A 27,516-nucleotide genomic window follows, 5' to 3' on the forward strand; every position below is an offset into this window, starting at 1 on the left:
TCCAACAATGAGTGTTTAGGTTGGCAGCTTTCAAGGGCACATTTTGGCTGGCTGCCATAGGCTAAAATGAATGTCAGGGACAGCATGTTTTATGATGGATTTTTAACTTAACATTGAATACAGTTACAGGAAATGACATTTTTGAATGGAGCACTTTAAGTAATATTTTAATAAGTTTAGTTAAAACATCTTAAGTTAAAATTTTACACAATTAAAAGTGCCCTAGATTTGCCTTTAACTTTAAAAAGATAAAACAAAACATAAATTACATTTAAATATTCCTATTATAAAGTTTAACCTCTGCCCAATTTCATCCAAACAGTTGAGTTGTGTGTTCACATGATAAGAGCACAGCTGACAGAAACTAATAAGCAGACACTCTTTGAAGGACCAATGAGGCCATAACTGATATGTGACTAAAAAGGCCTGGAATTGCTGGAATTAAATGAGATTGTGAACCAATTTCTGTGACATTCATTCCGCAGATATCTCAGCTATCAAAATATTTCATATTCCTGCCTAATTTGATATTCCAACCAAGAGACAGATCTAGTATACGCTGCAGAATTTATAATAAGAAACTCTGCAACTCTGCCACTGCTGCACTGCACTGCTCAGATTAATTAGCTCTCATTACAAGTGCTGTCCCTGATTTACCTAGGCTAAGTTAAGACATAATATAAAAAAAATCAGGATTCTACAATAAGAATGACTCAATGCGTCAGGCCAGAGTGAAATATTGTGCAAATTCTGCTGACTTCTGGTTATTTAAATTGTTTCGCTGACTGACATAGATGATAATTTGTCAAAACTGCAAGAATACATACCAGTCAAAAGTTTGGAATTATGATGATTTTTTAAAATGTTTTTGAAATAAGGATAAGTTCACACTTGTACTTTCCGTTCAATTGGTTTGTTTGGTCCGGATCAAAAAAACAACATTTAGTCCTGGTCCGCTTAGCATTCACATTGGCCTTTTAACACAGAGCCTAAAGATACCAAACCTAAAGGCATAGGGTTACGCTTACAACCTGATTGGTTGGCTTTTATTATGTATTTTTCGCAACAGAACTTGCTGAACATACAAAATGTTGTGTGCTGGATTAAAGGTGCTCGTTGGATGCATAGGCTACTTTCTATCTTTTTTCTATCTATACCTATCTGACGGAAAAAGCGTAACTGGCGCGCCGATGACGTTGGACGCTACGTAAGTGTTTTGAACTGTGTGAGGCGTTACACTTTCTTCCTAAGTTGAATACGGAAGGCGTTCATACATCTACATCTATATTTAATTTAATCAGTGAAGTATGGTGTTATTTCACGTATGATTACTTTATAAAATTGTTCTATCTGAAAATTACTGTTAGATCAACCTGAAAAGGACTGTTTGCACTGTTTATTATTACTGTTTTTAATTTGTATGTTTGTTCTATTGTATTGATTTGTACTATTGCTCATAATTTGATTATTTGTTCTTATTTTATTACTGACTGTTTACTTTTCCTTAACAATATTAAAAAAATTTATGAGTTGGTTAAAAGTTAAGTGGTCATAACCTTGTTTATTAAGGTTATATGGGCCCAAAACAATAAATAGGCCTTTTTTTTTTTTTATTACTTTTTGTGGTGGGTAAAAAAAATGGCTGGGCCATTAGAAAAAAAATTATTAGAGTTGATCCCTGGTTTGGGGTAAAACAATAATGTAATAAAGAAAGAAATTCATACTTTTATTCAGCAAAGTATTAAATTGATCAAAAATGACTGGAAAGGCATTTATGATGTTACAAAAGTTTTCCATTTCAAATAAATGCTGTTTTTAACTTTCTATTTAATCAAAGAATCCTGAAAAAAAAATTCCACCAAAATATTAAGCAGCAAAAAAATTCAACAATAAAATCAGCATATTAGGATGATTTATGAAGGATCATGTGACACTGAAGACTGGAGTAATGATGCTGAAAATTCAGCTTTGCATCACAGGAATAAATTCAATTTTAGCATATATTAAAAAAAATAAAAAAATTCCACCAAAATATTAAGCAGCAAAAAAAATCAACAATAAAATCAGCATATTAGGATGATTTATGAAGGATCATGTGACTCTGAAGACTGGAGTAATGATGCTGAAAATTCAGCTTTGCATCACAGGAATAAATTAAATTTTAGCATATATTAAAAAAAGAAACCAGTTCTTTTAAATTTGTGTTATATTTCACAATAATACCTTAATAATAGGGTATCATAAAGATTAAAAGAAAAACTTAATTATTCCAAAATTTTTGACCGGTAGAGTACACATATATACCTATTATTGCAAATTAAATCGAATCAAATCAAAATAATTATGTAGAATCACTCACAATACGATAAATTACTGATAGATACATAAATAAAACAGTGCCCTACATTTTTTTTTCTCATTGAATAACTTGGATAGAATAACACATTAAAGAAGTAACGCGGGTTGTTGAGCGCTTTTCAGATTTACTTTAAGTGCTATAAGTACAAAGGCTTATAGCTTGCACCCTTCAGGGACTGTACTAGCAACCTTCCGCTTACTAGACCCTGAGTTGATTCATTTTTAGTTGATTCATTTTACATTTATTTTAAATTATGTGTTATATATAAATAGTACTTCGATTACTCCTGGTGTTTGGTGCCTGCGATTACTTGAGGTATTTTGAAGGGCATAAACAAACTGGGAACTTATCGGACAGTTAACAATAAAGCATTCAATTACTATTATAAAAAATATTCAACCTTTAGTTTATAAAATACCATACTGCTTTCCACACTTTCAGGTGAACCTCATGAACAAGTGATCAGGACTTATTACACCTCAAGATGCAATAAAGGTACTAAAAAAAGGCTCAGCTGAAATATGACCCCAGCATTTCTTGACAATTTTTTTTAAAATCAAATTCATCTTCCTGATCTTCGTCAGCACAAGAACAAAAAGCTACACACACAAAAAAATACAAAACTTACCTCATAGGAGAAAAAAACAAAGTTTCACTTTGAAGATTTCCAGAACACCCCAAACTACTGCAAATAGAACAACTGCTTCCAGATTTCAAATTGTTGAACTAAACAACACTCCTGTTCTGGAAGGATTTATCCATTTGGCTGCTTTGGCAATCCAACACGTCTTGAGCAAAAAAGCAGTCACAACCCTCTCCACACACTGACATCGGCACAGTTGAGCGGATTCCAGTCTAGGCTAGTGTGACAGTCACAGTGGAGCATCTCTCCCTCAAACAACCTCCTCACTCTCTCTCCCTCACTCGCTCTCTTTCACAGTGTCCTCTGGCAATGTATTCCAGCACAAAGCTAATCTGGAATTGTCAAAATGCCAGCATTCCATCTCTCCTCTATTTCTCTACTTTCTTATCGGCGTTATGCTGTGTGCCCACCTCCTATTAAACATTTGAATGTAACAGTGCACTTTGATTTTTCAGGAATAGTGTATAGAATCAAATAACAGAAATGTTATAATACTGATCAACAATCCTCCATAAATATGGCATGATGTGGTACAACAATGTTAATTAAAAAAATACAACTAATAACCTCTATAAACAACTTTTCGGTAAAACGCTAAAGGCCAAATCTTATTACACTTAAGGCAGAGAGGTGTGTAAATCTAGTTTAACCGTCTTATCGTTTTTGATTTATGGCTGTAAGGAGGCACAAAAGAGGCTGCTTTACAGCTAAATCTCCTTTAATACAGATGTTTATAAGAATAAGCTTATCTCAAATAATTCCCCATGTCCGTCACTGCACAAAAAAATGTATGTGACTAAGCAATGTGCTAAACCGCACCCATTGTCTCCACTGTATTTAATTAGCAGCTTTTACATAAGCATTCACAATAAGTCGCAAGCAGCAATCACTATAATGGAGCCTCAATCAAGAGTGCCGTATGTGAAACCACTTAATTAGCCTGAGCGGCGCTAGGTTAGCCTATCGGAATAAATTACTACATCTGTACAAATTCATAGTCGAGATATTATACATAAAAGTAGACATATTCAGTCACATAAAATCTTAAGCAGGCACTTTTTATCCAAAGTAATCTAAGTTAGAAATAATCTGATTTGCCATTATGATTTTGTGACACTATTAATTAAGACTCAAGGTGATCAAGCCACAAAAGTGCCTTGCGATGTTAATTTACTTCTAGTGGCTCACACACTCAACTTTGTGTGCGGTCAAATGAAAGCAATGAACGGGGACAACAGCATAGTTAATTACTGGCTGTCAAGATGAGAGAGCAAGAGAAAGAAAAAGAAAGAGAGGGAGAGACAGTGAGAAAGGGGGAAAACAGGGTAACATTTATAGAACAAACAGAGCAAGGGGAAAATTAAACAAAATATATATTATGATGGAATACAAATCTTTAAAGGCTAACTAACCTGAAATACACTACATAGTTATATTGTAAAAATGTTGTATATAATTGCCAATAAATAGTTTGATAAATTATTTAATTGTAAAAATAAATAACAATAAAAAGGACAATTCATTCAAATAAGGAATTACTTTTTTTTCATAAAAATATATATGATAAAACATTTGCAATTAATATTTTTAAAATACAAAAGGCAAGTTAAGAATGAGTGCTATTAAATCATTTAACACACACACACACACACACACACACACACACACACACACACACACACACACACACACACACACACACACACACACACACACACATGTTGGTGCAACAGCATTATGAGGACTCTCCATAGGCGTAATGGTTTTTATACTGTATAAACTGTATATTCTATCCCCCTACACTGCCCCTGCCCCTAAACCTAACCCTCACAGGAGACATTCTGCATTTTTACATTTTTAATAAAACATTGTTTAATATGTTTTTAAAGCGATTTGATTTACGGGGACATTTGAAATGTCCTCATAAACCACCTTGATGTTGTAATACCAGTGTAATACCCATGTCATTATACAAATTTGTGTCCTCATAAATCACATAAACAAGCACACACACACACACACACACACACACACACACACACACACACACACACACACACACACACACACACACACACACACACACACACACACCTTTTAATCCATCTTTAACATACTATATTCCACAACTTTTAAGAATTAGACACAACCAATAGCCCTGTACTTCACTTTGAGAACTTCTTCAGAGTCAATTCCCAATTTCTTTTAACTAGTCATTAAATACCCTTTAAGACACACTATCTCTAGCTCCCTGCCTCTCTATGCTTAATTACTCTGAGACTTTATCAGAGACATCGGACAGCAACTCTTCAGAGCTTGACCTTGGCCCTTGCAGATTAATGTTGTGAGGTCTATGAACCCAGCATGCCTTGTGTAGCTGGTACAGTACCATAGTGGACTAACACTTTTGCACTGATGAATTTACTATGTATAAGTTTCAACCAACCAAACAACGAAATGCAAATAATTATTTCCCAAAAAGTCTCAAAAATACATTTCTCAAGTATAAATCTTATATGGTAAAACTCAACCAATCCAAAACAGATGTTTATGAAGGAGCTGATACTGGCTGTGCAATTCAAATCATTATCTCAATTCAAGAGATAATTTCATAACAGATTGATAAGATGCTGGTAACTTGTGCAGGTTTATAGGAAAAGATATGTGGGTAGTGTTTCTAAAGTGTGAAACTGGATCAATGGAAGAAGGAATAGACAAAGGAGATGGAGGGTATGAGCTCCCTACTATACCTCCTTAAGCTGAATTCTCACTTTGTTGATTGCCTTAAGCCAGCGCACTCTGGATGGAGAGAATGGCAAAGGTAATCCATCATCCCTGGAGCTAGAAAAATAAAACCTCTTATGAAACTGAATTCATGCTATTGAAAATATTCTTATACCAAATGTACACTGTAAATTCATTGTAAGCCAGTACAACATCTGTACCTTTTGAGAGTTTTTTCAGGCATTTTGTCCACTTGAGAAACCACTTCATTTTTTATGGTGCTGCTTATACCCTTTCCGTTTTCTTGGGATGATTTCAATCCCTCATCTTCCCCCCAGGAAGTATGTCCATTGGTAGGGAGATGCCCATTTCTGGATGGTCGATAACTGATACTGTGGTAGGAATGGTAGGACTCCTCTAATTCTGAACAGGCAGCGCTCTCCTGACCAGTCTCACTAAGTTGAGAACTAGCTTGACTGAGATTGCCTGAAGATCCAAAACGACTAGAGTCCACAGGGCTAGAGTTGTTAAAGAGAGAAAGAGAAAGAGAAAGAGAGAGAAAGAGAGAGAGATATTAGTAACAAGTGAGTTACAGACACTGAATCTACATTCACTGCGGGTCTAAACTTCAATTAAGAAACACAAACACACAGCTAATGGAAATACAAATTTACAAAGAACCACAGCACAGTTACAAAAGTCACATTGCACTGAGAAGAAACAATCACATGTTGGGAAAGCCACCATCTTCGTAAAACTAAAGCTAAAACTAAAGTTAGTGAGTGAGTTTACATGCACATTCTGCATATTCTGATAATAATAAGCCCCTAGAATTTTTCTTTTGTGTTTAGAATAACCAAAACAAAATTTAAAACAGTATTTTAATATTTCAGACAGCATACTTTAGTGTTTTACTTTTAGAATTTGAAATAGGTTACACAAAAACTCCATAAGAAATATATTTTTTAAAGATATATTAGCCTTGTTAGAATTATGACTGTGCATGTAAACTTAGTGCAACATAAATGGTTTAGGAAACCATTTATTATGCTGCTACTAGCCTTTTTGGAATCAAAAGGTCCTTCTTTTCCTGCTGTAATCCTGAAGAGACATCTGTAGAAGGTCGGGCCTGGACATGGATTTCTAATTCTTTTTGAGGAGGAGGATCAGGTGAGGAAGTACTGAGTTCGGGTTTATCTGTGTCGTTTTCTGGGTCAACAAATTCTTTCTTTTGGACGTCAGAATTTGCAACAATTTCCTGTTTAATGTCAACAGGGTGTGTGATTTCACTATTTTCTTCCTTTGAGATTAAATTGTCATGCCCTATTTTAGCACCTGTACTATCTTCAATATGTAGTTTATTCTCCTGAGCTTTGGGCTGAATTGTAACAACTTGAGGTGTTTGTTGCTTAGGAGGGTCTGGAGTTTCTTTCTGCCATGGAAAACCAAATTTTGTACCAAATAAAGATGTTGACGGTTCTTCTTTTGATATCACCGTCTTCTCCTCTTGAAACAGCCCTGCTGAAATTGACTTAAATCCAGAAAGAAGCTTGCCACCTTCTGTGTTTGATATTGAAGGTGGTGAAGAAAAGAAAGATCCAAAAGACTTTCCAGCATCTGCAGCTCCAGCCATGAAACCAAACTTAGGTGGTGTTAAACCTGGCATTCCAAATATGGACTGAGAAGGTTCTGATGATGGAGGGTGTTGAGCTATTTTTGAGCTATTGTCTAATGCAGGAACTGATTTGTCTGTAACCTTTGCTTCAGGTTCAGAAACAATGACAATGTCAGACTCGTGTATTACTTCACTTTCAGTAGGCTCCTTAACAACTGTTTCAGCTGGATGACAGCTGGAAGCTGCGGTGGGATCAACAGTTGCAACTGTTAAATTATGGAAAGTATCATTAGCAGGCATTTCCTTTACAGGTAAAAGTGTTTCTACTTTATCTTTGTTTCCAGACAATGTAACATCCCCAGAAGATGATAGTGAATCATTATGTGCACTCTGATCTTGGACTGACTGGAGTGACTGAGTAGAGGTAACGGGTGGTGTTGTGTCAGCTGCTTTGGGTGCTTCTGGTGATTTAAACATACTGAAAATGTCAGTTTTTATGGACTCCGTGGGTAAGCTACTTGGAAGGCCAAAGAGTGAGGTTCTTTGTGTGGTGGTGTTTTGGTGTGGTTGCGAGAAGTGACCACCTGATGAATGTGTTGCTGAACTGGCACCAGTGAACAGTTTAGACATAAAGCCACTAACTGCTTCAGCTGACGAGTCTATGACAGATTTCTGTGGTTCGGGGTGTTTAGGAAGTCTCTCAGAGCCAGAGGCAGAGGCATCTGGCTCTGTTGAATCACCCTGTTTTATATGTGGAGTTTGAAAATGTGTAGTCTGGATTTCTGTTTTTATACTCTGCTCTGAGTTTGAATCAATATCCTTTGATAAAGCAGCTCCAGGCACACTAGAATTATTTAGGGTAACATCTAGATTACTGCCTTCAACAACTATTTTCTCAACAATGGGAGCTGAGCTTTTTTCAATGATATCAGCAGAGACTGATGGCATAGAGACCACTTTTTCTTGATCGACCAAGGGTATAGAATGCTTGGAATCATCATCCTGAGGTCCTGATTTATTATCCTCAGTGGCACCCCCACGGGAGAATAATGGTTTTGATGTTGGTCCAGTTTGACTAGGTGAAGGTGTTGAACTAGGACCACTGAACATGGAAAGAAGACTTTTTCCAGGAGCATCCTTAGAAGAAACTCCAGATAAAATACCTCCTAATAGTGAAGAGGACTGAGGAGTGGACTGTTGTGGACTTGATCCACCAAACATAGAAAATAAACCTTTTCCCGGCAATTCATTAAAGACAGAAGCACCTGGACTATTACTCTCAACTTTATGCTCAGCATTGACTGTACTGGGCTGTGAAATGGGGTCAGAAAACATAGAAAATAGATTCTTTCCAGGTACTTCCTTTGATCCTGAGGCACCAGGGAAAATCCCACCAAGTATAGATCCAGTCTGAGAAGGAACATTTTGAGAACCTGACCCAGAAAACATTGACAACAAGCCTGAGGTTACTCCCTCTTTTGGTGGTACTATACCCTGAGCAGAATAATCCTCCTGGTGTGCTGGTGATTTGTTTGATTCAGAAGATGCCAAACTACCATCAATAGCTGCCAATACCTCTTGTGGGGCTTTTTGTGCTGATATGGTTGGATCACAGCTTAGTATCTCACTTTGCTGAAGTGTAGCCCCACTGAGCTTTGACAAAATACCTTTACCAGGGGATTCATTTGATAGCAGCCCACTTTGAAGTGAGGAGGGTTGTGAAGAGCCTGGCAATGAATTTTGTCCAATGACCATAGTAGGAAAGTCTTTACCTTGTGGCTCCTTTGACTCTTTATTATCAAAAGAAATAGGTCTTGACACTGAATCTGGTTGCTGAGGGCTAGGTCCACTAGACAAGGGGGCTATTTCATTTACTGATTGCTCTTTATATGGCCCTTTAGTTGGAACAACCGAATCAGGAGACAAGCCTCCATGTACAGCTGTTGGGTGGCGGGCTGTTCCGGACCCTGCAAGTAAACCCTTTGCTGGACTGTCATTAGGCAGCTCCTTCGTAAGAGTTGCTCCTGTTGCAGGAGAGGAGACAGATTGTGGTGCAGTTTGTTGAGAGTTAGACCCATCCAACAAAGTAGTGCGTTTAACTTTCTGCTCATTAGTAGGGACTGGAACTCTAGTGGGTGGTGGTTGTGGGTTTTGTGCTCCAAACATAGAGAATAGGCCTTTCGCTGGGCTCTCATTAGAGCTTGATGATCCACCTAATATACCGCCAAGAATTGATCCTGCCTGCTGTGAAGATTGTTGCCCTGAACCACCAAACATAGAAAATATACTCTTGCCCAGGGGCTCTTTTGGTTGCCCATTCCCTTGGGGTGCAGGCTGAGTGGTAGAGCGTGGTTGTGATGTCTGTTGTAGATTAGGGCCACTGAACATAGATAGCAGTCCCGTTACTGGTGTATCTTTTGGTGGGTCAGCTCCAGATCCAGGTGAAGTCTGCTGAGTGCTAGAACCACTAATCATAGAGAATAATCCCATGGCTGATGTTTCCTTGGGAGGGACAGTGCCTGGTGTTTGTTTTTGATTAGAAATACCCTGTTGTGTTGAAGAATGTTGTGGACTAGCACCACTGAACACAGAAAATAAATTCAGACCCTGAGTCTCTTTTGGAGGAGCAGATCCTGGTGTGTGAGTTTGACTTGTGGATCCAGATTGTGGTGAAGTCTGTTGCTGAATGCTGGGACCTCCAAACAAAGTCAGGATGTGCTTGCCTAGTGGCTCTTTTGCAGATGCACTATCCATTGATTCTTGAGAAGAGGCAGATCCAGTTTGAGATGGAGTTTGTTGTTGACCAGAACCACCAAATATGGATAGCAGCCCTTTTCCTTCCTCTTTAGAGGCTGTGGTTCCAGAGAACATATCCCCAACAGAGAAACCAAATAACCCACCAGACTGCTTGGAGGGGGCTTCTGGTTTTGTTTCCCCAGTTGGTGGCATAGTTTGAGATCTCCCTGGTGTTGGTACCTTGTTGGCATCGGCAGAAGATATCTGAGATCCGGAGACACTCCTTCTCTGAAATGACTGAGATACACTAGGTAATTCTGACTGACTATCTTGTGCACAAGTATTTACTGTTTGTTGTTTCTGAATTCCTTTAGGCAATGTTGTTGTTTGGCGGCAGTCTTTGTTTACATCGTTTATCATAGAAGTTGATTGCAGGTGTGAGGGAGAACGTTGCAGATTTGTCTTTGGTGGTGTGGGAGAAGGACTTTCTATGTTAAAAAAATCACCTATTGACCCAAAAAGGCTAGACATTCCAGTTTTTTCTTGGTTTGCGGTTGAATCTTTTATGCTAGTGGAAAAAGATCCATCTTTTTCTGGTTGTCTAGATACTGGCTGAGTAGATTTAGAGGGCTCTGACTTTACCTCCTCCATTCCCACTGTTGTCTTGAAAAAGTTTAAAAACCCACCCAATTGCTCTGATGATGTTCCACCTTGTGTATCTATTGGCTGAGAAACATCTGGAGAGACAGATTTGGAGGTTACACTTGAGCAGTCTCTTGTAGTAGTAGAACCAATGGGTGTTAATGGAACAGAGGACTGCTGTGACATTGTGGCTTGCCTAGCCAGTTTGGGTTTTTGAGATGAGCTTAAAGTGGATGCACCTCGAGGAGCTGTGGAAGCTGGTGACTGTGTTGGAGATGTTACTGAAACTCCAGATGTTGTTGAAATTGGTTTGGATGCCAACTGATTTGTACTCTCTGACTGAGTTGTTGCACAAGCGGTGTCATCCTTTATTATCTTTGATTTAAGACTCTGAAAACCTGTCGAGATAATATTTTTGGCTTGTTGATCAACAAGTGTTTCGGGGGCTTTAATAATTTTGCTTTGAATTTGTCCTGGGTATGCAGCATCTTTCGTAGGAGGCGACCTTGAGGCAGTTGTGTTTTTGGTTGATTCTGAATCTGAGCTTTTGCCAACAATTGAGGATAGAAACGATGATATTTTCTTAATGGGTCGATTTGGCTGCTCCTCTCCGGGCTGTACTCTCTTTCTCCAATCTTCTTCTGAAACCTCATCTACATGCTTTATTTGTACTCCAGTGGATGAACGGCGCCTCTGTTGAGGCTGATAGCAACTATAGACACCTGTGGAAGGTGAATTTGTGGTTGGGGTAGCACCAAGTGAAATAGAAACCTTCTGGGATAGCAGTTCTTTCATTCCTCTGCTGTTGAGATTTGCACTACTGTGGTTGGCACCATAAAATGAGAGGTCAACAGCTTCATGAGAAGGATCCCAGTAGCCACAATTGTTCTGTAGCTGTTGTTTTGTATCCATCTTAACCTTGTTGAATTGATAATTTGAAAAATCCAGAGCTTGCTGTCTTTGACGAAGAATAGAATCCTCAAACATCTGAGAGAAACACTCTAGGTTCAGATTCATAATTTGGTTACCTTTTCTATAGGCTGCTGACAAGTCTAGTGGTGCAGTAATAAGTCCAGCTTCATTTTGGTCTTGCCCTGGAAGCCAGAGGAGTTCATCTTCATTGTAGAGAGGAATCTTAAAACCACAAACTTTAACCATCTCATTGTGCAACCAGGCACTAGGATAGAAGCCCCCTGTATTTCCCCACTCTTGTTCTGGGGCACATGCATAGACATATTGGCCAGACTCGTCTGTCAGTAGGGCATAAATATACTCATAATCAGTGTAGACAAAATATCCACAATCTCCATCATCTGCAGGCCACCACATACCTTGTTCCAAAAGTGAAAGCCATTGCTGATACCACTCTGACTCCTCAAGATAAACATGTTCCTCCATATCAATGTTGCTTGTTGAAGAGTAGTTCCAACGAGTTGGTGATGTAACTACATTGACGTAGCTTCCATTGTTCCCAGGTTGGCTGAAATTCTCTGATGTGCCTTGATAGATATACGGTCCATTAGCCGAGTAAGAAAGATGTGGAGGGGTTTCCTCATAATATCCCTCATGATATGAAACGCTGTTTAGACTGTAACAACTCTCTGCACTAAACGAGTGCCACTTGCCTAATTTAGCATTATGTTTCATGCTCAAATTCAATGCACCTTCAAACTCTTGGCTACTAATCATTTCCAAACTGTTATGGCTATTCCAAGCTCTCAGTCTCATTGAACTATTGGGAATATCTTTGGAATACTCTGGTTGAGTATTGTTCTCTGGCTGACATCCCATCCATGCCTGAGTAGGACAATGTTGTTGATTAACATCCATATTTATATTGTTCAGACGCTGGGAAGATTTGTGGACTTCATCGCTAAGTGTATTTCCATGTCCGTCAGGATTGCAGCCCAATGACTGATCATTCAGTTGTTGCCACAAAATAGATTCTTGGATCCATGAGTGTTCATCATTGGGACTAAGACCCAATGCATATAAAGAAGAGTTTTGTTGGTAACCATACTGCTCAGACATACTATTTAAGGATGGGTAACTCTGCCTCAAATATTCCTGTGACACTACTGCTTGAGACGGGTGACCAAGAGGGGGGCTACTAAGATTGTCAGTGCTATATGAAGTGTTTCTTACTTGACTTGAGAGCAAAAAGTTTTGAGAGCTATATAAGAGGGGTAAATTACTAGTGCTATTTGATGTGTATGCAGCACGATTTTGTTGTGACCTTGCATAACTTGCTGGTGTCCTCAAATCAAGGCTCTCTGTGTCACAGATTTTAGGCACATTATTTAGGTCAGATACATTATGTCTCAGAAGTCCTATAGAATGTGATCCTTCCACAACCATGTCTGGGAATTTTGAGTCTGTTGTAATCCTGTTTAACATTCCAGATAAGAAACCTTGTTGATTAGATGGCTTTTGGTTCTGCAGATCAGCTCGATTCTGAGAGGGTAGTTGAGGTAGCTGTCTTTTTGATTGACCTTGCTGAGTGGAAATCTCTGTTGGTATGTGTTGCTGCTCCCGTTTTTGCTCAAATGAATTCTGTTTGTTTGTTGGTGCATCTTCTGGATGCGAGGATGTGAGCTTACTGAAAAGACCAGACAAAATTCCTGACTGAGAGGATGCATCTTGCCTTGCCACAAGAGAACTCTGTTTTGTCTCAATTGACTGCTGCAAACAAGCATGTTCATTGTTTTCCTTGGTAACAGGTGGCGTATTCAGTTCCTGTGACTCAGTAGAGGATATTTTAAGAAAGGCAGAGAAGAGACCACCTGACTGGGGTTTTTGATTAAATGAATTTTCTTGAGATGAGTGGCTTTTTCCCATCACATTTGTTTTTGGCTGGTGGGGAGAGGACTGATTGTTAGCTGCATGTATTTGTTGTGTTGACTGAGAGACAGAAACATCTGAAGTGGCAAACTTTAAATGGTCAGACGGAAGGCCATCTTGTTGAGAAGGTCCTTGATGGGATAAACTTTGTCCAGGGGCATCTAATATGCCTTTCTGATATTGGTCTGATTGCTGATATTGGATTCTGGACTGCTGAGGAAGATTGCAACCCTGTCCCTCTGCATTATTCTTGACAAGATCTTGACGAGAACTCACACCTGATGATATTTGTTGCTCCTGGGACATCTTTGTTTGATCTGACACCTTGTCAGTGGAGGCAAATCTGAAAATGCCAGACAAAATACCCCCCTGTTGAGGTGGTGCACTTGCAAATTTTGACTGTTGCTCAGATAACGTTTTTTGGAGAGGAGGTCTATGAGTCGATTCATTTTCTGTGGAGGAAATATTTAAAAGCCCAGAGATAAGAGGATTAGATGCACTTTGTTGGGGGTGAGTTTGGTTTTGTGGATTTATTATTTGAGCAGACTGACTCCTTTGTTGTGACTGATTGAGTTGAGTACCTGCTGTCATATCACCTGTTGAAGCAAATTTCATGATCCCAGAGAGTAAGCCTCCTTGTTGTGATTGATTAGGGGATGCTCGGGCACCTGATGCATCATCAGAGGCAGCTGATTTAAACAAACTAGAAAACAGGCCCTGAGGTTCATATTGAGATTTTTGCTCTGTAACATGAGGGACTTTGGTTGGACCAGGATGTTGGTGCCTAAATTGCATTGGTTCTTTAGCAGGAACTGGATTCTGATGTTGCATCCTAGATACATTCTGATTTGACCCTGGAGGAAGTGGAGAGCTCTGAATATTAGGCCTTTGGGTAGGTGGAGTAACAGGTTGCAGATCTTCAGTTGGTGCCATCTTAAAAAGACTAGAAAACCAGCCTGTTTCTGTGTTCACCTTAGCCTTTGCCTCAAGGGGTTCTTTATGGTTCTGTGTTGCTAATTTTGTATTGTTGTTTGTGGCAGGAAGAGGTTGATCTGTCTTATCAGAGTTTTGTGACATACTTCTGGTTGTACTTGAATCCTCACCAGTTGCAAACTTAATAAATCCAGAAAACAGCCCCCCTTCTGCCTTTTGAGGTTGTGGGAGAGATACATTGTCAGAGGAGACAAAAGGTTGCTTTAGAAGGGAGGATTCAGTGGAAGGTTTTTCTACCCTAATGTCCTCCGCTGATCTGAAGACAGGAAAAACTGTCTGTGTTTGAGTCTGATGAGGCACCGGAAGTCCAGGTGGGATTAATGAACTGAGAGATTTCTTAAAAGGACTAAAAAATCCTGACTCCTCAGCTGATTTTTGTGTAAGAGGCTTAATGTTCGTCTTCTCACCATTTATCGCATTAGAGGTAGTTTTAAGCATTTTAAGGTTTTCAACGTCAGCAGTTTGATATACATCTGACATTTTACTGTGTTTTGTATTGTTATTCAAAACTCCAGGCTGTTCACCTGGCTTCTTTTGCCTTGCATCAAAATCCTTTTGTAAATAACTTTTGTCTGTTTCATTCACAACATTTTCTCCAGTGAAATTGTTCCCATTTTCCAGCACTGAATTCACAGAGGATGGTGTCTCTTTGTGAGCTGTAACACCACTGTATTTGTTGTACTCCTTTCTAATTGGTTGAGTTGACTGGTCTACCCCTTGTACGTTGGCATCAGATGGCTGGAAAGACGAAAGAGATGGGCTTGAAAACCTCCTATCAGACTGAGGATCCTGAGTAGGTGATACCACAGCTACTGGTGTGGGACTTGCAGACTTTGGCACAAAGGAAAATAATTTTGATATACCAGAACTAACTGGAACATTGCCTGGTGCCTCTGATTGTTCAACAGACTTAGACCCCCCTTGTTTTGAGCTTGACACAACTTTATCTGTTAAAGAGCTAAATAATGAGCTCATGGCATTCTTCATCCCTGCCACTCCATGGTCAGAAGCACCACTTGAATTTTGTTCTTTGGCATCTATAGGTTTTTCTTTTACTTCCTTAGAGGTGATCCCTTGCTCATCTCCAACAGATTCTGTTCTTGCACTACCCTGAGATGACAACCTTGATTTGTTAGACTTGGGTAAGGATCCATATTTACTGATCTCCTCTTCTTTTTCAGCTAGATATTCTGATACCGTTTCAACCAGGCACTGCAGCTCATCCATAGGATCAACGTATTCATCACTAGGTTCCTCAACAGGAGACAGCATGACCTCTGGAGCCCATCCACCAATTTTACACTTTCCACTTTTCTTATCACGGTAACCTTGAAGCCTCTCAGTTTGGCTGCCATATGTTGAGAGATATCCATAGTGGCTGTAATTCTTCCTCTCTTCACTCCTGAGAGCCTTAGCTAAAGAGGTCATTTCCTCCAACTCTTCCTCAGAACCAATGGAATATTGTAGCTCATCTGAGCCCTCAGAATCAAAGCCTACATCTTCCCTTAGTCTAGCTGCTTCTTCCTCTTGATATGTGACATAATTCTCCAGTGTGTTTTCTAGCTTGTTTTTGGCCCACATTCTTGTTTTGTAGAGTAAGCCATTTTTATATGGTTTCAGGCATGGCATCATGTTTTCATCCGCCTCTTCCATTTCTTTCACTTGACGTAACACAAGCTCGCTTCGTTTTTGACGGAGAAATGCAAGATCGGGAGGGAAACGCTCTGCTCCGACATGCTCCAGTCCTCCTGGGTCACGGATTTTTTTCTTTCGCCTTCGGTCAATAGTGGCATAACCTTCTGGATAAGCAGCAATTAATGAAGCATTTTTATTTTTTATTGGAGACAACTGGTTGACTATGGTGTCATGGTAAGCCTTTTCAATATGAACAAGATCATCTTGTCGGTCATGCTCTTCAATCCATGCCTGTTTCTCTCTATCAAGGAACTCACCCAGGGTACTTTTACCCTGTGGTTTGTATTTGACCTCCCAATCCTCCACACCCATGCCTGAATCTACAGGGACAATCCTAACTCTACCCCTCTGATTAGGAACTCTAGCGGAGATTAAAAAGGATGGAAGAGGGTAAAAAAGGAGGGGAAAGAAAGAGAAAAAATATATTTCATCATAAGAGATAAAAGCTGATGACAGCAAAAACATAATAACAGTGATGCACTAAATCAATGACAAAGCAAAAGATTTTCGGTTTAAGTGAAGTTAAGAAAGAACGTAAATTCCTTATTATACCATGAAATTCCTTTCTCTTCACAGACAAATAGATTTTTAATTCGCCTTCCCCAACTGTAACTTAATGATTACAAGAATACAATCTCTAGTCTGTATTTTTTTAAAGGGATCTGATGCAATAGAATTATCCGGATTAGCTCTGGGCTGGGTCACACAAGAGACTCTGATTTACCACAATCTCAGAATACCACATTTCAGTTATTTCTCTTACGCAAATCACAAAGGCGCAAGTCTAAAAGACAAGGAATCCACTCTCAGATTGCAAGTTTAAAGTGGAAATGAAGCAGTCACTCAAGTTTTCATTATTTAGTAAACTGATTTCCACTTTAATAAAAAAAAACATATAACAAACACGATTATTGTAACCATTTTAAAGAAAAAAGGATGTTTTGTTATAGCTTTTAGAGCAAGGGCGCCACCATCTTGCAATAATACAGCATGTGACGTCACAGTGTTGGTTTGCTCCGTTGGCCAGTGAAATAATATAAGCATTTCTTCAAGTTCACTAAATAATGTAAACATGACTGACTGCTTAATTTCCACTTTAAAGTTTGGCATAACAAACAAGAATGATCTGCAACCAGCAGGATATTTGGCAGAACACAAAACAATGAATCTAAAAAAAACATCAAACAAGGGAAAAAAAAGATATTCATAAAAAGATGTTCATATTCCTTAATATGGATTACATATTTTATTTCATATTGTTATTTCAGAGCTGGTTTATGGACATATTTGTCACAAAATCATTACGTTCAGTGCTAAAAGTGTTCTAAAACAGGCGCAGTTGTACACAAATCAACATGACGTATAGTAAGTATGCATATAGTACTTATAGTAACTGAATGTACCTGCTTGCATGGTGATCCCTATAGTCAATTTCAAAGCTGTGCAAAGAGTCAGCACAGGAGTCCATGTGCTGCTGAAAGGGTGGCCCCATGGGATACTGGTGAAGTGAAGAGTTGGGCTGGGCCGTGGTGTGGTAGCGGGGAGGCAAACTACTGCTCGTCTCACTCCGGTAGTCACTGTCTCTATCCTCCACCGCACTGTCCAGATCATCTAAAGCTAGATTGGGTGAGGCAGAAAGGTCAGGATGGAAATATTGCAGAGGAGAAGTACATTAAATGCCAATCTATCTTGGATTTCTTATGTATATTTTAAGATATATATATATATTAGGCCTGTCACGATAACACATTTTGCTGGACGATAAATTGGCCAAGAAATTATTGCGATAAACGATAAAATTGTCGTTCTGAGACCATTTTCATCTCAAATAATGATAATGGCATAATAATGCAGGTACACCTTTTCAAAGATCAATAAACTGTTATTTCTAAAGACTATTTAACACAGAAAATGGAAAGCATTTTAAATATCCACAATAAATTAACAAAACAACCAAAACAAAAAAAGCAATGGACTCTCAGTCTGTTAACAAAAAAATGCACTTGAATAAACAGCTGGGAAAACTGCAATGGATGATTGTGTTTTAGGTAGTGCTGGGAATCGATAAAAAAAAAATTAACTCATTAAATCACATTTTTTTTCTGTAATTAATCACGATTAATACTTTTTAATGTTTTGATATTGTAATAATTTCAGTTACTCTCCAAATTAATATAGAAACAATTTATTGACAGTATATTTTAAATGTGTTGTATTGTCATGTTTTTATGAATGAAGTTTTCATTAATGACGTTACATTACAGTATAACTGAAAGCTACCAATTTCAACATTTATTAGGCTTTAAAAAAAACAACTTTTAATTTAAGTGAACTTAAAACAATCTTTACATAAACCCATTATAATAAATGTTATTTTTACCTGTTTCTTCCCTGTTAGACATATACAGAAATGTAATAGTTATCAAACACCTTTCTTAACTGCATAAATAATAAATTAAATCTAGATTAATCATCTTTAAAGCTACAATTTTCTCTGTTCCCGTTGTTCTTTGATGAACATTAATGACAGGCATCATCAGTGCTCCTGTCACTTTAAGAACAACCGCTGACGCGGATCTCACGCGGATCTCACAACTCTTTAAGTTAATTTAAGAAGTTGTTTAACTAATTTTAAACTCCTAATATGAGAATACTCAAAATTCTCTGTGTTGTTGTTATTGTTTGTTCATGAGCAAAAGAGAACTCGATGTGAGCAGGACTCAGGAGACTTGACCCGAGTCTGTCTGTGCTTCGAGTGTGTGTGTGTGTGTGTGTGTGTGTCAGAGTGTCCCTCGATTAGCTGACATGAGACGCAGCCAAACACACACACACAGGACATTGACATACAGCGCATTATCTTGTGTCTTGTCGCGCTTAGAAGCATTTACATGTATAAGAGCGTGATCATATAATGTAACGCTCGGCAAAAATGGATAAAACGGATGCTGAAATGATCGCGGACGGAAAAATTATCGAGCTAATTTTTTTAATCGTGCGATTATTGATTGATTTATTGACTATCGCGACAGGCCTAATATATGTATATGTATATATATATATATAAGATTACTTGAAAAATTTAAAACTAAATCAAGAGAAATCTAACTCTCTGAAACTAATTAGACACAATATAAACAAGTAGAAGGAAGTAAATGCAGGACAACTGAAACAAGGAGCTCACAATGTACACAAAGAACAAATCATTATCTCAGGGTAAAAACTCAAGGAAATTTGGAGGGGAAAAGTTCATGCATCCAACAGGAAGCAAATCTATGCTGTGATCAAATATAAATTCTAGAAATAGAATAAGATGTGCAAACAGGAGTTTGACTAAAATTTGAAAATGGCATTTACAGAGCATGTAAAAACTTCTAAGACCTATATCATCCCTCATTTACTTGGAATATGCTTTTCATTAAGCATTACCCAGTAAAATCCAGTAAGCCTAAATTTGAGCATTATAATTAAACTTATCAGGTTAGTCATCAAATATTTTCAGCTATTTTTTACACCTTATTTCAACACAATTTTAGCATTAAAGAGCTTGTTATTCTAAACCTAGCTCCCGATATTTACATTTGCCATAGCAAATTACAATACATACATCTATGGGGTTGTATTGTGATTTTATCTATGCAAGTGTGCATGAAAAGCTCACACTTAGGGCTCACATGAAAGCACAGAAGTGTTTTAAGGGTCCAGGGAGGTTCTAGGGAATAATTTAGAGTAAAGGGTTACTATATAAAATTACATACTCTGGCTGTCGGCCCATCCAAAATAGTTGCCTGGTGAGGTTAAAAATCAGGAGTGAGAGAAGATGTACAAAATAATTTACAAAGACTGACATTTTGGTTCTAATGTGAATTTGCTTCTATTTGAAACAAATGCAAGATGCTTTGGCGAACATATGTGAACAGATACGCTGTGAACAGATTGCATGTTATAACATATACATTACTCGAAGATGACAAGAAGTGGCATGTGAAGATAAAGGAATGGAGAGTGGACTGAAGCATCAGGCATGATGCCATGTCTCCATCTAGTGTGAGATGTTGTCACTCACAGCATTGAGAGGCAGCACAGGGCAGAGGGCGTCCCGCTACTTCATCCTGTAAGGGAAACTAACACAAGGAGAGAAAAAAAGGATAAGAGGATTAGATTAAACATGAAACAAAGTATAAAGTATGGTTAAGAACTAATTACTGCTAACAACCTTAGGTATGGAACATGCAGATTCCAATAAATAACTATTAAATAGCATGCATATCCACTGCAAATCTCACATCAAACAGTATAGATACAATATTATATTGTGAGACTGGTTAATTTACAGACTACTTTTATTATGATTTTGCAAAAGATGCAATTATTGGATACGGATACATGATTACACTGATAAGTCTGCTGTGAAAATAATATTAATATTAATTTCATAATCGCCTTTCCAAAACCCAAGGTCACTTTACAGAACAAGAAAAAAATGAATACATGAAATACTTGGAGTATAACATGTCACACCACAGGACATGTCCATTTCAATCTATAAGTATCTGAACAGCATGCTGCTAATTGTTTTAAAATAAATAATGCATGCAGTTATGACGACTTTATGTATTAGAGGGACTACATAGAATATTTGTACTTTTGTACTATTAAAAATTGTCTCACCGTAGGACCATTTAAAATGAACAAAACATGAGCAAAAATCTTGATGATGATAATTATAACACAAGGTCCAGGACAATTACTCACATTAATGCACAGCAAAAATCACTGCTCAAAGCACACATACATGTTGAACCCATACCAATGCTGTGAAGCTTATCATTAGATACCCAAGATGGAAACAGAGGAGAAAAAAAAAACATCAAAAAAAAATATATATATATATATATATATATATATATATATATATATATATATATATATACACAATGTCTATAACTAGCGTTACAATTACTCACATTCTCACAGCTATGATCTTTAATTTTTAGACAGAAGAAAAATAATGGTCATCAAAAATAAATGTTTTCTCTCGAAATGAATCTAATCTCTTTAGTTATGCTCATATTACTCCACAGTGAAGTACATAATGTGAGCAATGCTAACTAAATAAAGTAATATTGTGATTTCTGGTAAACATCAAATGCAAATTACAAATGGCAACTCAATGTAAAACACAATGTAAATGCATTCATAAAATTGTCATGTCACCTTGTCAGTCTCTTCTCATTAAATTAGTGTCAGTGTGGACTGTTTGTTGCTAACTAAACCCCCATGTAGTGAAATATTGAAGTCATGCTGTTGTTTTGCTGCACATGCACTGGTCTTACCTCATCGTGAATGCCCATAGAATTGATGCGTTTCAATTTGCCGGTCCAGTATCGAGCCTCATCCTCTGGGATTTCTGTAAAACAGGTAGTGAGTCGTGAGCGGTGCAGTCTAAGACATAAAAGTTCATGCAAAGCATTTAAATGTGCCAAGACATTATGATTAAGTATTCAGCCCTTTTAAATGTATAATGAGCTACTTAGCCGAGGGACCTCGAAAATAGTCCGCCAGTTAAAAAAACAGTGCAGTACATGACACTTCACTTTAAAAAGCAAGTACAGGGACAAAGGGATGTTGGGGGGGACTAAAGCTCTATTTGCTGCAATACATTACTGCTTATTAATAGTTCGGCAGATAGTTTAAGTTTAGGTATTGGTTACATTTTATAATTGGGTACACACAAAATGCTGGGTTGTTTCAACCCATGTTTGGGTCAAATGTGGACAAAGTCAACCGTTGGTTTAAATTTTGTAATAGAATTTTTAAACCCAATTGTTGTTTTGTCCACATTCGACCCAAACATAAGTTGAAACAACCTAGCATTTTGTTAGAGTGGATGATTAAAGGATGTAAAATATGGTAATGAACAATAAAGCATTAATATGTGCTTTATGATTACTAATAAACAGCCAATATGCTAGTAATATGCATGCTGATAAGCAACTAGTTAATAGTGAGAATGGGTCCCCAAACTAAAGAGTTACTGAAAATAATATCAGATTGTCTATTTACACTAAGTGCAAATAGCCCGCCTTGTAGGCAGAGGCTTTTCACACCAACTCCGCCCACCGACATCTGATTGGGCCAGACAAAATTACAGAAGACACAGGATTGTCAACAGTAGCAATAGTGTAGGGGTAACACACTCTACTCCCTTTTCCAATCACATATCAGATCGGAAAGGCATTTATTTTCAATAAAGATGAAGAAAATGTTTGAAAAGTGGAAATAAAGTTTCTAACGTGGGTTTAATAATAAAGAGTTTATCGGTTGGGAAGGGCTTTCTTGTCCCAATAAAGCGGCATCCATTTCATAATTTTAATAAATATAATCATTTACAATATGTTTTTATTGCATACCGTTTAAATGTACAACTCTGATGTGCAAAAAAAGTATCTGCCACTATTTATAAGTATAAATAGCATCTAACGACTATTTGCAAAAACTGCTTTTTTTACATAGTATAAATAGCATCTATTGATATTTAAACAGTGTAAATAGCATCTATCGCTAACCTATTTGCACAGTGCAAATAGCCGCTGCCAGATTTTCAAAATTCAATGCGTTACTGTAAAAATGTGCTGCTGTTTCTTATAAATTGCTAGTAAATTTCACAAATAATTACATTTTTTCAGTGCGATATATGTTTATTGATCAATGACTACACTGTCTGAACAATCAGATCCGATTTCTTTACAAAAGACAATGCGGACTGATTTGAAAACAAATTGGAATTGGGTGCAATGTGAACAAAGCCTCAGATACTGTGTGCAGCGTCCTTTGAAGGCACATGGGATACTGAACACGAGGAGAGTAGCTTCAAAGTGCTTGGATAAAACAGTCAGGCTTATGAATGGGATCAATGGCAGGTAACCAGGCCAAATGCGGCACTTACGAAGGTTCGACCTTTCACATCCCAACAACCTGCACTGGCACACACTTTATTTACAGCCCATAGCTCCACTCACAATGAAGACACAGCTGGCAAAAATGTAAATATTTTTGTGAAGTCTTACACAAAGAGGAGCAAATCAAAGTGATAATTCAACCAGCAACTGAATAGCTCCTTTTATCTCTCTGCTGCATGGATTCTCAGGAAACAGTGCCATTCAAGCCTAAAAAGCTTTTTTTAAGTTGGTTTGTTTTTACTTTCTATCATAAAAAAAATTCTAAAGTTACCCATTTTTTACCTTTATATCAGTGTATACTGGATAAAGCAGCAGTTTTGGAGAGACAGTTTGATACTGATTTATTAGAAAGAAAGAAGCTGCCTGAAGGAGATTCACTCAACCCTGATGACATTCAACAAATCAATGAAAAGCAAAAGCACCAGAGAGGCAGGCGGGATTGATCTTAAGCAGCTGCATTTCCAAACAACAGATGTTTGGACAATGTCCACTCTGCTCTTTTACATACAATGAAGTTGAACATTTCTCATTTTGTGCACTGCGGAAGGAAGGAAGGTTTAGAAAGACATGAAAGTTTATTTTATAACAATTTAAAATGTTTTCCATTTTAACATATTTTAAAATGTAATTCATTCCTGTGATATCAAAACTGAATTTTCAGCATCATTACTTCAGTCTTCAGTGTCACATGATCCTTCTAATTAAATCATTCGAATATGCTGATTTTCTGCTCAACAAACATTATCAACGTTGAAAACAGTTGTGCTGCTTAATATTTTTGTACCGTGTGATACACTTGCACATAATTCTTTGATGAATAGAAAGAGCAACATTTATTTAAAACAGAAACCTTTTGTAACATTATAAATGTCTTTACTGTCACTTTTGATCAACGTAATGCATCCATGCTGAAAAAAGTATTAATTTCTTTGAAAAAAACAAAAAACTTTTGAACGGTTGTATAAATGGTGACAAATGGACCCTTTTCACAGACTGTGATGTCGTGTTTCCAGTTATTACATCACAAATCTAGTCACACTTTAGATTAGGGTCCAATTCTCACTTATTAACTATAGCCGCGTTTCCACCGCAGGAACTTTACCCCGGAACCAGGAACTTTGGGGGGGAACTCGCTGTGTTTCGACCGCAGGAACCAGGGTCTAAATGAAGTTCCGGGTAAATATTTCCCCCTCCAAACGGCCCTGCTTGCGAGGTGGTACTTTTGAAAAGTTTGCGAACTTTCGGGGGTGGGACTTGGGCGCTGAACATGCTGATTGGTTGAGCTCTCGCAGCATTTTTTTTCCCACCGCCATATTTACAAGTCTTTTGCGAGGTGGGTTTCGTGGGTTCTGCGTTCAGTAAATATTTTCTTTGCAACAATGGAGTTCAACAAAAAATTCGACCGATGGACCGACGACGAGGCTCAGGCTTTATTGAGCATATAAGCGGAGGAGGACATCCAGCGGGAACTGGAAACGGCGACCCGCAATGGAAAGGTATAACGTTACCTGAAGATATCGACTCGGTTCCAGTCACACTGGAAAACAGTGCAGAGAGAAGTTGAAGAAATTAAGACAAGATTACAAGAAATTAAAGGATAACAACCGGAGCGGTTCCGACCGGCGTATTGTTGGGACAGACCGTCCTTTTCTGGTACAGCCGTAACGAAAGACTCGGCTAGTGCGTTGTTGGAAACCATCCAGGAATCCGAGTGGGTTGAAGGTAAATATCTCATCTTGGTATCATCTATTAAACTCGTTGCAGTGTTTAAACACGTTGCAGTAACTTTTTTCAACGTGCTTTTCCAGGTGTAACGAGTGGCCCTGATGAATTGCAGGCAACGGAGACCAGCGTGTTTTCCCCCGCAGTCACCAGTACGTTAACCCCGTGTCTCCTGCCGAAACACACACACGCAGAGGTATAAAGGCCTGTTCACACCGGGACGATTTTCGCGCGCGTTTATCGCCGACGTTTAACGCCTCGTGACTAAACAATGGGTGCCAATGTGAGTGTTCACACCGACGCGTAAAACGCCAGGCGTAAAAGCGTCATTTTAAAAAAAACGCCTCGGGTTCGTTTTTTTATTTTGACGCGGCGCGTTAAAAACTGGCCGACCAATGAGATCAGCGCTTTTGTTCACGTGCCTGGAGCTGCTGAAGTGACAGTAAAACACGACTTGGTGGCGCTCAAGCACAAAATCGGTCTTGCCGAGCACACATTGATACGACGAAGAAGTAGTAAGTAGACAAAGAAGAAGATGGGCTGCTAATGCTGCTTGCCAGTTAGCAAAAAGTGTGTGAATGGTTTTGCCATAGACGTAATATATCTGTGGTTTTGGCAAGCACGTAAATACTGTCTCTCCTCTTCTTCTGTGTGACAAGCGAGTGTCAGAAGCGTAAGTGCCGCAGCACCACCTTGTGTACCGGGAGCGCTATCTACTGAATGTGCACGTTCACTCGGCGCATCGCCAGTGGAAATTGCTTGGGTGTGAACACTCAAGACGCGCCGAAAAACGTCACGAAAAACGCTGGCGATAAGCGCGTGCGATATTCGTCCCGGTGTGTACAGGCCTTAAAGCTGACAAAAATGTGTATATATTTAAAAACTGATGTGTAATCCTTAATGGTTTTGAGTAGTTTTGTTGTTTTTAATTGTAAACTTAAATTGCCCATGATAAAAATGGCACACTGGGCATTGTTCAAGCTGGGCAAACAATTGTTCATTATTTGTAGTGAAAACACTTTAAATAATTAATTGATGGTTTCTATTGTTTCATGGTTGCCTTGTGTATTAATTTCCATGCGTTTCAGTGCAATTTTTCTACTTAGAGAAAAGGAAAAGGGACTGTGACTTTCTTGATGCACTGAGGGACATGGAGGATGCTAACCGGGCCGTCCTGCAGCATGGACAAGAACTGACCAATATATTCAGCTGTTACTGGAGAGCCAGGCCGAGGAGAGATGAGGAGGCAAGAGTTGGCATTCCACCAGGCAGAAGCGGAAGAAAGCAGAAGGCAGCAGAGGGACTTTCAGACCGGGTTTCTGTCTGTTCTTGGACAGTTTGTCCAGTCGTTCAAGAAGTAGCCACAATGACTACCACACTACCACTACCACATTTGTACTTTATATATTGTACGTGTTGGCAGAGCTCTTGGACAGGTTACTGAAAAATACACTTTTTTTTATATTGTTGTTTTCACATTTTATATTTTCATTTTATTGTTCTAGTAATTTATTTGTCTTTGCACACTTATTTTAATTTTGTAAGAACTAATCTGTCTAAAATAAAGTCAAATGTGTAAAATGTCACTGTGTCTTTAATTTCCACATTCTATCTATATAACCACATTCTAATTGTATTCATATAGTGTAGGAAGCAAATAAAAGGGCTGCTGCTCGCAAGTCTTTCTGAATATGCACATAAACATATCTAGAAAACCCAAATATTATATTTTTAAATGTATAACTATGTGAATGTAGTATAATAACTTATAACCACAACTTAAGTGAAGCCATAAGTGTGGTCCTGCTTCATTTCAAATTTGAGGAAGAAGTCTCTAAAATTATGCATTTAATGAAGCATATTGTAATACTAGTCATGTGACTTTTTTTGTTGTTGTGAATGTTAAGAGATGTTATTGTGATAAAAAATAAAATACTTGCAGTCTAGTACCTAATCTTTCAACCGCTTAATTCAGTCTATTGTTTTCATTCAATTAACTTTTCACACATCTGTCATGAATGACTGAAACCTCATTATCCTTTTATAGAAAATATTTTGTTTTGGAATTGAGCTATTACAACACATTCAGATTTTGGATTGCCCATCATCCCATTTTGCATTAAAATGGTCAAAGCAGGTGAAAGTGCACGTTTAAATAAGCAGTGTTGGTAATGTGTATGCAAAAGCAGCGCTGCTTGCATCTCCTCCACTTGTTATTGTTGCAGACAGTATCGCGCAAAAGTGATTCATGTCCGTCGGTGACTGGGAGAAGCAGTCGCGCGCATTGCCACGTCACCGGACTAATTTACCTAATCTCCCTGGTACTTTAGACCGCGGTGGAAACGCAGATTGTAGCAGGTCTGGGGGAGAAAAAGTTCCTGGGAAAAAAGTTCCTGGTACAAATAGTTCCGGGTAATTTCGGTGGAAACGCGGCTTATGACTTTTGCCTCAAACTCCTAATTACTGCTTATTAATAGTTAGTAAGGTAGTAGTTAAGTTTAGGTATTGGGCAGGAATTGGGTAGGACTAAAGGAGTAGTTCACTTTAAAATGAAAATTACCCCATGATTTACTCACCCTCAAACCAT

General features: G+C 38.2%; 1 protein-coding gene across 5 annotated transcripts in view; it reads right to left on the reverse strand.

Moving 5' to 3' along the window:
• The window catches only part of unc13bb (unc-13 homolog Bb (C. elegans)), a 124,685-nt gene that overhangs the window by 42,222 nt on the left and 54,947 nt on the right, over nucleotides 1–27,516 (reverse strand). For 4 of the 5 annotated variants that reach the window (XM_079804879.1, XM_079804880.1, XM_079804881.1 and 1 more), the window contains 5 exons: nucleotides 21,582–21,655; nucleotides 20,312–20,369; nucleotides 17,652–17,865; nucleotides 5,948–6,244; nucleotides 5,753–5,843 (listed from right to left, as the gene is read on the reverse strand). In XM_079804879.1, coding sequence (XP_079661005.1) covers nucleotides 5,753–5,843; nucleotides 5,948–6,244; nucleotides 17,652–17,865; nucleotides 20,312–20,369; nucleotides 21,582–21,655 — 734 coding nt within the window. Of the gene's footprint in view, nucleotides 1–5,752; nucleotides 5,844–5,947; nucleotides 6,245–17,651; nucleotides 17,866–20,003; nucleotides 20,034–20,311; nucleotides 20,370–21,581; nucleotides 21,656–27,516 lie in introns of all 5 variants that reach the window. The other variant, XM_079804878.1, reaches the window with a different exon arrangement.

This window comes from Gobio gobio (assembly GCF_949357685.1).
Source record: "Gobio gobio genome assembly, chromosome: 22".
Lineage (NCBI taxonomy): Eukaryota > Metazoa > Chordata > Actinopteri > Cypriniformes > Gobionidae > Gobio > Gobio gobio.